A 12,647-nucleotide genomic window follows, 5' to 3' on the forward strand; every position below is an offset into this window, starting at 1 on the left:
GAAGAAAAGGCTGAGCGTTCGCTCTCCTACTACTCATCCTCAAAACCTCATCATAGAAAATTGCAGGTGTTTGTTTTTTTAATCACCCCTCCCTTTGTATCCTTTCCTCCACTATTTATATTGTCTGTTTACAAATTTTCAATCGTCTCCTCTCCCATCCCATCTCCTCTCCCATCTCATTCTTATTTACTAAAAAATATTTGAACTGATACTCAATTATAAGTTTATAAATTATATTAGTAAAAAGAATGTAATCAATGGAATTAATGGATGCTGGGATAAAAATTTTGAAAAGGAAAAATGTTACACTACCAAATTATATCCTGTCGCCGAATGCTATTCCTAGTTGATTATAATGCAATTAAAAAAAATAAGCCCCATATATTTATATTAAAAATATCAATTAAAATAATTCATGTTGCCCAATTACCCATGTCAGATGAGAATTTTTAATCACACAGTAATTGTTATTCCATTTCACTAGTTAAAGTCAAAGTTTTGATTTGAGATCAAAATACCTAAATTTGTTTTTATATATAGAATTATATATTTACAATTTGAGCATTTGTTTCTTTGTTTTGCTAATTTGAGCATTTATTTCCTTGTTTTATACAACAAGGCACTCAGAATCTCTAACGGCTGTGTCTGAGCTCCGAGGAATATTACTTGGGAATATTACATTTTGTAACTAACTAACTAGCTTGACGTCATATTTCTTAGATACAACGACCAATTTCTTTATAATTTCCCGTATTTATTTACCATCACGTTTTTTGTTTAACCATTAGTTGGACAATGATCTTGTCTGGTATCTTCTTCTGTACACTTCTTTTATCCTGTCAAAAATTTACAGTACGTTCTACTAGTAATCTTGAAGATCACCGGAATGTTACTCTCCGAATAACGGCGGAGAAATATTTACAGATAACAAAAGGGTCATCGTTTAAGATTGCGTTATTTGCCGACTTGCATTTTGGAGAGGACGCGTGGACACTTTGGGGTCCACAACAAGATATCAAGTCAGTAAAGGTCATGTCTACAATCCTAGATAATGAACGCCCAGGTCACCCTTTCTTTTATCCTTTTTTTATTATGCTAATCTCCTGACTCCCTGTTAAACTAAATAGTTTAAGTAAAGCATGTTATAATACTAGATAACTTGTAAATTGTTTTTTAATGTGTTCCCTTTAGGGGTATTATTCTAATTTATTTGCTATAGTTAGATGGCTGATAACATGATTCTAGTAACAGAGATTATGTCTGCTTAGAATGTTTAGGTTATGTAATCCACACAAGCACCTCCAATCTTGTTCATTTTACAGATTTCGATCATTTGATTTTGTTAATACATTTGAAGTCCATTTTTTAAGAGGTAGAATCTAAAGACGAGAATGTAGTAAAATGTGGAGAAGTGATAGATTATTTTCTATATGATCATCTGATGCTAGAATATAGGATATGCTGGAACAATTAAGATTTGAAGCTCGCTTACCTTGCTTCAAAGTTTTGTTAATCACGGAAAATGTGATGTTTAGTCTGTGAGTTGGGAAAGACTTTGTTAGAACGCAACCTGCTGATTTTAATTGCATTATTTCAAGACTATATTTCTACTGAAAACTAAGTTTCATATGAAGTGATAACCAATATCAATGTGTAAATTAGTCCTACTGTTGAATGGCGGTCTTTCAATCACAGCGATGGTTAATCCTTATTGCTTTACATGTTGGCAGCCAATATGGGGACTGTACCATTCCAGAATTTTGAAGCTGTTTGAGTGAAAATTCCTAAGATCGAACTGTATGAGATTTGTGCTGTAGAATGTATTGTAGATAGGAATATTATATATTGTAACAGAAATTTGCAATAATTATTTTTCCCTGCAGATTTTGTGGTTTATCTTGGCGATGTTATTACCGCCAACAATATACCAATTGAAAATGCTAGCTTGTATTGGAATCAGGCATTGTCCCCTACTAGAGAAAGGAATACACCTTGGGCCAGTGTGTTTGGGAACCATGATGATGCATCATTTGAGTGGCCGTTAGAGTGGTTTTCTGCCACTGGAATTCCTCCAGTAAACTGTTCTGTTAAAAATTCAGGCGAGTTAAAAACTGTAATGGTGAAGCTGGTCGCTGCAGCTTGTATCATTGTAGAATTGCACTCTAGCTATTTATATTAATATAATATATTCGATACAGCTAAACAAGATGGAAATGTGACACTCCTATTCATTATTATTGGATGCCGTGTTTTTTCCCAAGTTGTCAAAGGAAGACGTCTTTCAGGTTGGTGATTCATTTTTGTATTTGATTTCAGGAGAGACATGTAGCTTTAAGGGCACATCACGTTTGGAGCTGATGAAAAACGAGATTGAACATAATGCCTTTTCATACTCGAAAAGTGGTCCTAATCATCTTTGGCCAAGCATTTCTAACTATGTCCTTCAGATTTCATCATCAAGTGATTCTCAAGTGCCAGTGGCATTCATGTACTTCTTTGATTCGGGTGGTGGGTCATACCCCGAGATACTATCAACTGCTCAGGCAGAATGGTTTCGTGTCAAATCTCAACAAATAAATTCTGATGCAAGGTTAGTGAAGCAGTACTCTATGCGTTCTGCTTTTAAATGGACACTAGTCACACAACAAATGTAGATTAGTGTTGAGCAAATCTTTTGAGTTCCATTTGTCGCCAAGAAATGAGAGACAAAGTTTTTAACCGTGTCTTCCTGTTTTAGTTAGAGGAAAGAATACCTATTAGGTATAGGAAGTTCACTAGCCCAATAGTTGTAAGAGGTTTACCAATATGAAATTTCGTTATACTGGTTTAATGCAAATGGAAAGAGAAGTTTACATATTTTTCTTTTCCAACTTCTCAGAAACCAATTTTATCCAATTTATAGGGTTCCAGAGATAATATTTTGGCATATACCGAGCAAAGACTACAAGAAGGTGGCCCCAAAATTTAAAAAACATAAGCATTGTGTGGGCTCAATGTTCATGGAGACCGTAGCTCCTCAAGAAGCTGAAATGGGCATGATGCAAATTCTTAGAGAAAGGTCTTCTGTCAAGGTAAGTACAAAATCTATTATCAATCATATATCTATACAAAAAACTTTTTGTCCAACTAGATAATGGAAATGATGTTAGAATCTAAAAGTTATCACTCGAAACTGAATCTGGGCCGCGGCGTATGTTATTTTAAGGGATGCTGAGATAATCATTTAGTTGATGTGCTTGGTGCAATGGTGTCCAACTAAGTAATCTTCATTTTTATGGTGTAGGCAGTATTTGTAGGTCATAACCATGGCTTGGATTGGTGCTGCCCTGACAAAAAACTGTGGCTATGCTTTGCTAGACATACTGGTTATGGTGGATATGGAAGCTGGCCTAGGGGATCAAGAATTTTGGAGATAAGCCAGGAACCCTTTTTACTGAAATCATGGATTCGGATGGAAGATGGCCATAAACATAGTGATGTTCTCTTGAGCTCTTGATTAGTTGTTTACTTTTTATTCTCTTTTATACTAAGATCTCTAGAGAAGTGAAATAATCTGTTTAATAAGCGAAACAGAATTGTCTGCTTTTAACATCGATGAATGATAATAAATATACATTTTACATACAATCTGGTTTTAACGGTCAAAACAGTAAATGACTTGTAAATTTGCAGTGCTATTTGTAAGTTGATTAGTTAAGTTTTAAAGAATCTTAGCATGATATGCTTTGACAATTTGAAATTAGCTATCGGTTTGATTACTTGGTTCTATCTAAGTTTATTTGGTTTGCTCCAAAGCTGATTGGTAATTTTGTTAATTAGGTTAGCAGCAACATATATGACCCCGGAAAAAGGTTGCAACGGATTGACCCGACAGCAACGATTTGCTAAAGGGTACTGAATATACATTTTAAGATGTCTTGAAGAAAATATTTTTATTTTCTTTGGCGGTAGCTAGCAACAGGATTCATTCATGAGTTCTGTTGATCACCTTAGCAAAGCCATTGTCAGCAGTAGTATTTTTTTATACCCGCTAATCAAAGCCACTAGATGAATGAATTATGTAGTTTCTCTTATGACCTGTGTATGGGAATAATGGGGTTAACTTAATGAATTGTGACAGAGCCGCAGCATTAAACATGTAATTGACAACTGTGTTCATGATTGCTTCACACTTTAAGCTCACATTTAGTATTCTGAATCCTCATGTTTATATATGGCCCCTCTCTTTAAAATAAAGACTAAAGCATGCAGAAAGAGGCATGATGCAAGAATTTAGTGTTATATACTTCAGGAGCCTTCGGCAAAAGTCATTCCCATCAGGTTAAACAGCAAAAGCATATTGAAATATGCTATAATGAGGAGTTGTCGTCTCCGAGAACTCACTTAATGGAGAATGCTTTATATGCAGGTCCTGCTCAACAATAAGGCTATATAAGATTTCACCGGTGCCTAACTTTTATGCTAATGTAATGTAAGGGTTTAAAACTCGTATGAGTTACTGATTTTACGTATCTAAGAAAAACATAAAGGCCTGCTTCTGACAATGGTGAATTTCAAGAACAGAATCTAGTCTGCTAATGGTGAATAAAACCAGAATAAACTGTCTTTGGCTTCTTTAGTCATATAAACCAGAAGGATTATGACAGAGCAGCTGCAGCTGTAGCTGTGGCCTGTGGATGTAATATAATACCCTGTTTTCATGATTGCTCTAGGCTTCTAGCTAAAGGTAGCATTTTGAATCATCTTGTTTATGGGTCCTTATCCTTAATATAAACATCATTTCTCTCCCCACAAATGCAAAAAGATGCATTATACCAATCTTACAACATGAAAAAAAACTCTAGTATTGCTTATAAACCTGGAATTATAATTGATGTAGGTACTTTATGAAGGGTTGTGCGTCTAATTATAGTGACAGGCTGACAGGTATGATGTAATATCACTCTACTTTGTTAAATGGTTGCACACAAATTTGTTTATACATTCATTCATATTATAAAGGTGGATTGTGCTTCTATATTTGTTGAACAAATTCATCGTAAACGATCAGAAATGAATTAAATTTTTGGGAAAAAATCGAACACTCGTCCTCATGAAACATAATAAAAGGTAGTTGACAAACTTGTTAATCCCCAGTCCTATGTGCTTCCTCAACCTATAAACTGGAAAAAGTATTATATCAGATCTATTTGGCAATTTTTTTAAGGAATTGTTAGCTAGAAATTGCTAGTCTCTTTTATCTGTATATGTATGGGGAGGTAGACCCATATTTGTGGATCACTTTGTGCTTGCTAATAATTGAAAAGAAACTAGGTAAAGGATCCAAATGTAAGCTCTTCACATGGCTTCATCACATTGGAAGTGAGACTGATCTTGTTGCTATCTTTTAACAAACAAATATATAAACCTTATTCTAGACCCCATTCCCCACCATCAAATTTCTGACTTGTGACATGTTGAAAAATAACATGCATCCCATCTATAAAAGTTTCAATCAAACATATTATTTTTCTGTTTTAGATTTTACAAAGAAATGGTCATTTTCTTGGCACAGATAGTAAAGTTTGGTAGACTATAAGTAGTACATATAAGTCACTTCTTCCCCAGAAGGATTCATGAATGAGAGAATCCGTACACAAAGAGTGACTGCTACTCAGAAAGGGCAAGTTTCTCTAAACGGCAAATACCAAATTCGATTTTTATCTTCATTAAAGTTTTTGTCCAACTTTATGCTAATTCTGAGAATGGCATTTAGCTGTAATACTTGCAAGTAGCAATGAAAGAGGACCCCGCATTGTAATGTTGCTTAGCTTCTTTATCGTTGCTTGGCATTATATATTTATACCATAATGTTGCTTACTCATGATAATTCCATGGTGTTTACATGATCATTACTTGAAATCTTTTGTACTTTCCAGGGTAGTGAACCTTTTTATTTAAGGCATGCCTCCAAATTACATCATTGGAACACCTTTGTACATTCTTATGGTCAAAGAATAGATCATGTAACATGTCTCAATATGATCACAGATGAATTGTTTTTTGTTTATTTGTGTAAAGTTGGTTTATAGATTTGGTATATTGCTGCAGGTTTGCTAGATAGCTTACTTAAAGGTCAGTGATGGGAAAGAAAATGAGTTGGTTCAGTATGCTGAAGAGACTTTTTATTCCTGGTGACAAGCTGAAAGATATCAAGGTAAGTTCAACATTAATCTTAGTTTTGGTATTTTTGGGTGATAGAAATCTAAGGATTCTTTGTGTTTCAGAAAACAAAGAGTTCGGGATGGATTTTCAAGAGCTTAAAATTGAAGCAATGCCCTTCAATTGAAGTGCCACAGATAACTCTAAGTGAAGCATCTGAAGAGCAGAGAAAACATGCCGTGGCTGTTGCAATTGCAACAGCTGCTGCAGCTGAAGCTGCGGTTACTGCTGCGAATGCAGCAGCAGAAGTTGTAAGGCTGACAAGTGTCCATACCGTGTCTGGAAAGAAAAAGCAGAGCTTGGCTGCAATCAGAATTCAAACCTCTTTTCGTGCATACTTAGTGAGCATCACAAATACATGCCTCGAAATTACTTTACACTACTTTGTTTAGTATGTTTGCTATATAAATTACTAAATCACTAAATTTACGTGACACATGTAAGAATATTCAGAATGTCGCAGGGTAGGAAGGCATTGATGGCACTGAAGGGAGTTGTACGGCTACAAGCTGTGGTACGTGGCCAAAACACTAGACGCCTAATGCTCACTCGTTTGAAGTCTCTGCAGTCTACTACGAAACCTCAAGTTCATCAAATTATGATTCCTCAAGTTGATAGAGATTTTATTACAATTTTTAATCCCCAAAAGATTTTTGTAAACAAGAATAACAAGGTACCAACTCTTGCGTGTTATGACCTTAATGGTATTCTTTGTGTACCATATCTGTAGTTTTCCATTTTGGGAGCTTAATCTTTTCTGCATATACATATTAATGTCATTTCAATCCTGTGGTTTCTATATATTTATTTGTTACAGACTGGATGCACAATCAGTAAGAACTGGGAGGACAGCATCATGTCAAAGGAAGACATGGAAGTCTCATGGTTACAGAGGCAAGATGCAGTTACAAGAAGAGAACGAATGAAGAAATATTCGTTCTCCCATAGGGTAAGTTCCTTTATTTGACACTATGAATAATGGTAATATGAATGTGTTTACATTAGGAAACTGATGCTCGCATTGGATACCTTTTCCAGGAGAGAAGAACCAATTTAATTCTGGATAATTCAAATAATAAGGATGTAAAGAGGAGGCCTTGGTTTGAGGAATGTCAAATTGACAAGTCGAAATCAGCAATATATTCAGATTCAATTGATATTGCTACATATGGAACAAGACAGGCTAAAATGAAGTATTGCCTTAAGGATGAATCACCGGAAGTATTAAATTCCTCAATTTCACTCCCAAGAAGATCATTTTGTGATGCTAATATAAAGAAGTACTCGAATACAGATGACAATTCTTTGCCAGACTTTCCTATATTTCCATCTTACATGGGTGCCACTAAATCAGCCAAGGAAAAAGTAAGATCAGCAAGCACCCCACGACACAGGCTAGGACATGATGATCTTCTCTCTATGCAAAGCTCGCTATGTTATAGTTCTAAGCTCTCTTCTTGGTCTTCTGTTGATGGAGAAATTGCACGCATCACTAGAAAGAGTAGTACTTAACATCACGTCTTCCTGACCTATATTTGGTGCGTGTTTCATTTTCAGTTGATGTGATTTCTGTGCTGTTATAATCAGCTTAAAGGGTGCTTATCATAATGTGAAGTCTGAAAAAAAATGTGCAGAATTTGTTAAAAGAAAAATCTCGTTGCTGGCTAAAAACAAAAATATGCAGAATTGTTATAAGAAAAATCTAGTCACCGGCTAAAAACATGCATTTCTGAGACAATCGAAGTGTTTTATTTGCATACTATTATTAACATCTATCTTAATTAACATCCAAATGTACTATATAACATGTAACAGCTGTGATGTTACCACACTTGGATAGAATTGACGTTGTATAATATATATTAAAAATAAAGAAAAAAAAGATCTATCCTGTATTTATAAAATGGAATTTATTAAGAGAAAATTCGTGAAACAACTATGCAAATAAAATATTGAAGATGTGGACATATGTGAATAAGAATATTAGTACCGTGTAAGTAGTTATTGAGTTTTTTTTAGCAGTTTAATAAATGAAATCAAGGACATTTCTGACTGAAAAAGCAAATACATGTATAAGTGTATAAAACATGCCGACATATTACTATTAATAAGAACACTAACCTGCTAATGTTATGTTCAGAATATCTGACTCACTGAGTTGCAGATTCATGTTACCAGTTGATTTACGCCTAGAGTACAACACGCCATCTGCCATTGATTGCCAATATTGCTGCCATAGTTTTAGAGGATCAACAACTTGATTGTTGGACACTATGAAAACAAAAAATTGCCTAAACTGAAGTGGCATAGCGTGGATAGCATTCTCAGACATTGCAATGTGCCATTGTCTATCGTCCTTGAGAAGACCAAGAGCATCACAATTCACATGCCTCCTTATATGTATTATACACAATACAGTGTTGACTATTAGCTAACATTTAGCAGAGTATATGAAAAAAATGAAATACCAAGGTTATAAGATCGAAGAACATTTGAGTCATTGATGTCTCGCAAACTTGATTGAGGGCTCTCCGTTTTCTTCCTTAGTCCCAGAATGATATTGAATACTGGTCTTTTCTTTTGGAATCTAAGGTGTGCCAATTTTTACAGGTGAGTATGAAGGATAGTGTATACACTAATATATTTTTTTATTAACAAATCTTTATATCCTGGCGATAACGATAACATTTCAATATTTTGACGCCTACAACCTTTAAACATTACAAAATAAAATACATAGTAACAAATGAGAAACTAACAAAAGTAAATACATAATGACGACTATGTATATTGGGAGGTTAAAGTTCTACATGACGATGACATGAATAGATAACATACCAATGCTAGAGGATCCAAGAAAAATTTATTTTTTGACACTGAAAATTAAATTATACCTGGAAAACAAACATTTAATAAAATTTGAAAATAATAATATTAACAAGAACTTAAAACACACACACATGTATAACATAAATAAAGATTAACTATTTGCAGCTTATAAACTAAAATTAAAATAGAAATACAAGATCGTAACAAATTATTTCAAATTCGTGGGCCAATTTTTTCTATTTTGTGTCGCAGTATACTGTATACATAATATATGTTATACAGTAATTACAAGTTATTTTAGGATGTATATAGAAAATAGTCGAGTAATCTAGATCCCCGACTAGTGAGGACACGAGTCGTGACGATTGATACAATTCATTTTATTATTACTACTCATTTAAATCCCGTGTGATACACGGGTTTTCGTTAATATTAATTTTTTTTATACCGTCATATTATAATTTTAAAATATTTATATAAATTTATAATAATCATAAATTTATAATTAAAATTATAGGATAACATATGGTTATATTCTAGTAGGATAGTTTAACAATTTAGTAATCTAGCGCATTTATAACACTATTTATTTAATTTTTAATAATAGGATAAATTATGGTTGTAGTTTAGTATGATAAGTAGAGTTTAACAATTTAGTAGTTTAACGGATATATAACACTATTTATTTATTATTTTAATAACTAAAATTAGGGAATAACCGTTGAACCAAATTATATCCCAATCCGGTTATATGGTATAACTAGCTTAAATCCTGTACGAAATACGGGTTTCCGTTAATATTTAAATTTTTTATTTATCCTGTCATATTATAATATTAAATATTTTTATATAAATATATAATAATAAATTAATAAAAAAGGTAATAGAATAACGCGTGGTCGTAGTTTAGTAGGATAATTATACTATAGCTAGTAGTTAAATAATTTAGTAGTTTAGCAATTATATAATACTATTTTTTATTTTTTTTATAATAGAATAAGCAGTGATTGTAGTTTAGTAGGATGAGTATACTATGTGTGTAGTAGTTTAATAGTTTAGTAGTTTTTTGGATATGTAACAGTATTTATTTATTTTTTTAATAACCAAAATTAGGGAATAATCGTTGAACCAAATTATACCTCATTCACGTTATTATAGTATAGTATAGTTAAAAATAATTTAGTAGTTTAACGGATATATAATACTATTTTTTTATAATAGGATAAGCAGTGATTGTAGTTTAGTAGGATAAGTAGACTATATTTGTAGTAGTTTAATAGTTTAGTAGTTTTTTGGATATGTAACACTATTTATTTATTTATTTTAATAACTAAAATTAGGAAAAAACTGTTGAACAAAATTATACCCAATCTTGGTTATTATAGTATAGTATAGATTTAGTATATGATAAAGTATGAAGAGAAAAGAGAAAAGTAGGATTTTATTATAATATGACTGGTTCTTGATTACAATAGAAGATGGGCTTATATAGCCAACAATCATACATAATAAAGGAAAATATTCTAATAAAGTAACTATTATAATAAAGAAACTATCCAATAATATAATGTTATTATATGTTAACATCCCCCCTCAAACTCACGATGTTGAATCGGGAGTTTGCTAACCAAGAGACGGAGTCACGTAACCAAACAAATTCAAAACTGCAACACCAGATTTAAGAGCATCCAAACAAATCCAAAAACAGAGTTACGAATCCAAACAAACCAAAAACTTTCAAACGAATCCAAAGACGCAACAACAAAAGAGAATGCAGCAACAAAAAAGAAATCGTCTAAAGACGTAACAACCCAAGAGAAAACAAAGCAATCAAATAACGAAAATAACAAATCTGCAACCAAGCTCCATAATCAACCCAATACAAACTCCAAATAACTGAATCAAAGTCAACGAACTGTACCCATCCTCAACCAAATAAAACTATATCCCAATTCAAATTGTATCCAAATCTAATCAAATCCCGCGAATGCAAGTGTGCCTGGAGCACCAGATAAACTAAACCAATGTGCCTAGAGCACCAAATAAACTAAACCAATCCCTGAAAGGGCCAATGTGCCTAGAGCACCAAATAAACTAAACTAATTCCCCCGAAGGGCCAATATGCCTAGAACACCAAATAAACTAAATCAATCCCTAAAAGGGTCAATGTGCCTAGAGCACCTAAACTAAACAATCCCTCGTAGGGCCAATGTGCCAGAGCACCAAATAAAATAAAATAAAAGGCGGAGAAGTATACAGATGTGCCTAGGGCTACCCCCATCATCAACACGAGAAAAAGAAAAGAAGATGAGAGTGAAAGAAAGAAAAAAAGCAATATTATCAAGGAGCCAATATCATCAATGCGAGACCGAGAGTGTGTATTAGAGTCCCAACCAAAACCAGCAGAAAAATTGTACGAGAGTTCCAACCAAAATCAGCTATAAAGTTGTATGAGAGTCCCAACCAAAACCAGCAGAAAAAACAAACTTTAACCAAAATCAATTTTATTTACCCATGAGAAATCCAACCAAATCGAAGAAAAAAAGAATAGTCATGATTAAAACTCAAAATCATCCGAGAAAAAGAAAAAAAATAGTCGATTTGAATAAGAAGAATACGAGAAAAATAAATCATGTCACGTGTTTTAAACCCAACATGTGAAACCCAATATAACTCATCATCAACCTATCTCAGACCGAACCATAGCTCTTGATACCATGATAAATGAGAGAAAAGAGAAAAATAGAATTTTATTATAATACGACTGTTCTTGATTACAATAGAAGAGGGGCTTATATAGCCAACAACCATACATAATAAATGAAAATATTCTAATAAGGAAACTATTATAATAATGAAACTATCCAATAATATAATGTTAATATATATGTTAACAGTATAAATAAGCGTCTAGCAGAAAATTGATATTTGACATTGGATGTACAATAAAATAGTCTTCTTTGATAGCCACACTCACTGTAGCAGAGAGGGATTACAAGAACTCTATTCTAATCACTATAAATCAAACAATAAAGTAGCAAAATAGTTATGCAGTACTGTATTATAACTCACATTAATAAGCACAACTGACGGCTACGTTACATAAATATGTAAACTGGCCAAATTTTTTTAGTATCAACTACTATATGATTAACGTGATGGAATGCAGTCCTTATCAATCCTTCAAAATATGTAATATCATCATTTATTCCTGAATTTATTTAATCCATTGAATTAACATCGAGGACTAATGAATTTTTATACAAAAACAAAAATATACAATTACAATTTAATGAGTTACTTTATAAAATAGTCGGAGCATGAACTAGTTTTGAGGTATTATTTTCAACTATAACATCATCGTACATATTGCTAACAAAACTTTATTTTAGATGGATCTAAAGAATAATAGAACCAAGTTTGCAAAATTTTTGGGATTTTTTCCTAATCCAACTACTACACATATCACTTGGAAATATTTTCAGTAATTAAAATAGGCGGAAGTCTTTTTCTTAGGGTAGGAATGAAAGATTAACCATCATAATTGCTTTCACCATATCCTTTTCTTATCGAGTTTGTTAAGTGGATCTATACGCTCTCTTAAAGCAACAAGTTGT

At 32.9% G+C, this 12,647-nt stretch overlaps 2 protein-coding genes across 7 annotated transcripts; both read left to right on the forward strand.

The window, feature by feature from the left end:
* The first annotated feature begins 621 nt into the window (after positions 1-621).
* Positions 622-4,894, forward strand: LOC141693806 (putative inactive purple acid phosphatase 16). Of its 4 annotated transcripts, XR_012563272.1 has the most exons (7): positions 626-1,063; positions 1,884-2,099; positions 2,317-2,590; positions 2,879-3,071; positions 3,284-3,473; positions 3,820-3,891; positions 4,880-4,894. XR_012563272.1 is itself a non-coding variant. In XM_074498978.1 (5 exons), the coding sequence occupies exons 1-5, from the start codon at positions 796-798 to the stop codon at positions 3,294-3,296; spliced, it is 960 nt and encodes a 319-aa protein (XP_074355079.1). In that variant the 5' UTR covers positions 622-795; the 3' UTR covers positions 3,297-3,429. The 4 variants fall into 4 exon arrangements, 3 of the variants coding, with proteins under 3 accessions (XP_074355079.1, XP_074355076.1, XP_074355078.1); XM_074498978.1 differs by lacking the exons at positions 3,820-3,891; positions 4,880-4,894 and having other exon boundaries at positions 622-1,063; positions 3,288-3,429; XM_074498975.1 differs by lacking the exons at positions 3,820-3,891; positions 4,880-4,894 and having other exon boundaries at positions 627-1,063; positions 3,284-3,803.
* On the forward strand, positions 3,861-8,738 carry LOC141693805 (protein IQ-DOMAIN 12-like). Of its 3 annotated transcripts, XM_074498974.1 has the most exons (7): positions 5,518-6,005; positions 6,091-6,196; positions 6,267-6,542; positions 6,665-6,874; positions 7,019-7,150; positions 7,240-7,739; positions 8,366-8,738. In XM_074498974.1, the coding sequence occupies exons 2-6, from the start codon at positions 6,122-6,124 to the stop codon at positions 7,711-7,713; spliced, it is 1,167 nt and encodes a 388-aa protein (XP_074355075.1). In that variant the 5' UTR covers positions 5,518-6,005; positions 6,091-6,121; the 3' UTR covers positions 7,714-7,739; positions 8,366-8,738. The 3 variants fall into 3 exon arrangements, with proteins under 3 accessions (XP_074355074.1, XP_074355075.1, XP_074355073.1); XM_074498973.1 differs by lacking the exons at positions 5,518-6,005; positions 8,366-8,738 and adding an exon at positions 3,861-4,926 and having other exon boundaries at positions 7,240-7,946; XM_074498972.1 differs by lacking the exon at positions 8,366-8,738 and having other exon boundaries at positions 5,520-6,005; positions 7,240-7,946.
* The last annotated feature ends 3,909 nt before the right edge of the window (positions 8,739-12,647 follow it).

Source organism: Apium graveolens, chromosome 10 (assembly GCF_009905375.1).
Source record: "Apium graveolens cultivar Ventura chromosome 10, ASM990537v1, whole genome shotgun sequence".
Lineage (NCBI taxonomy): Eukaryota > Viridiplantae > Streptophyta > Magnoliopsida > Apiales > Apiaceae > Apium > Apium graveolens.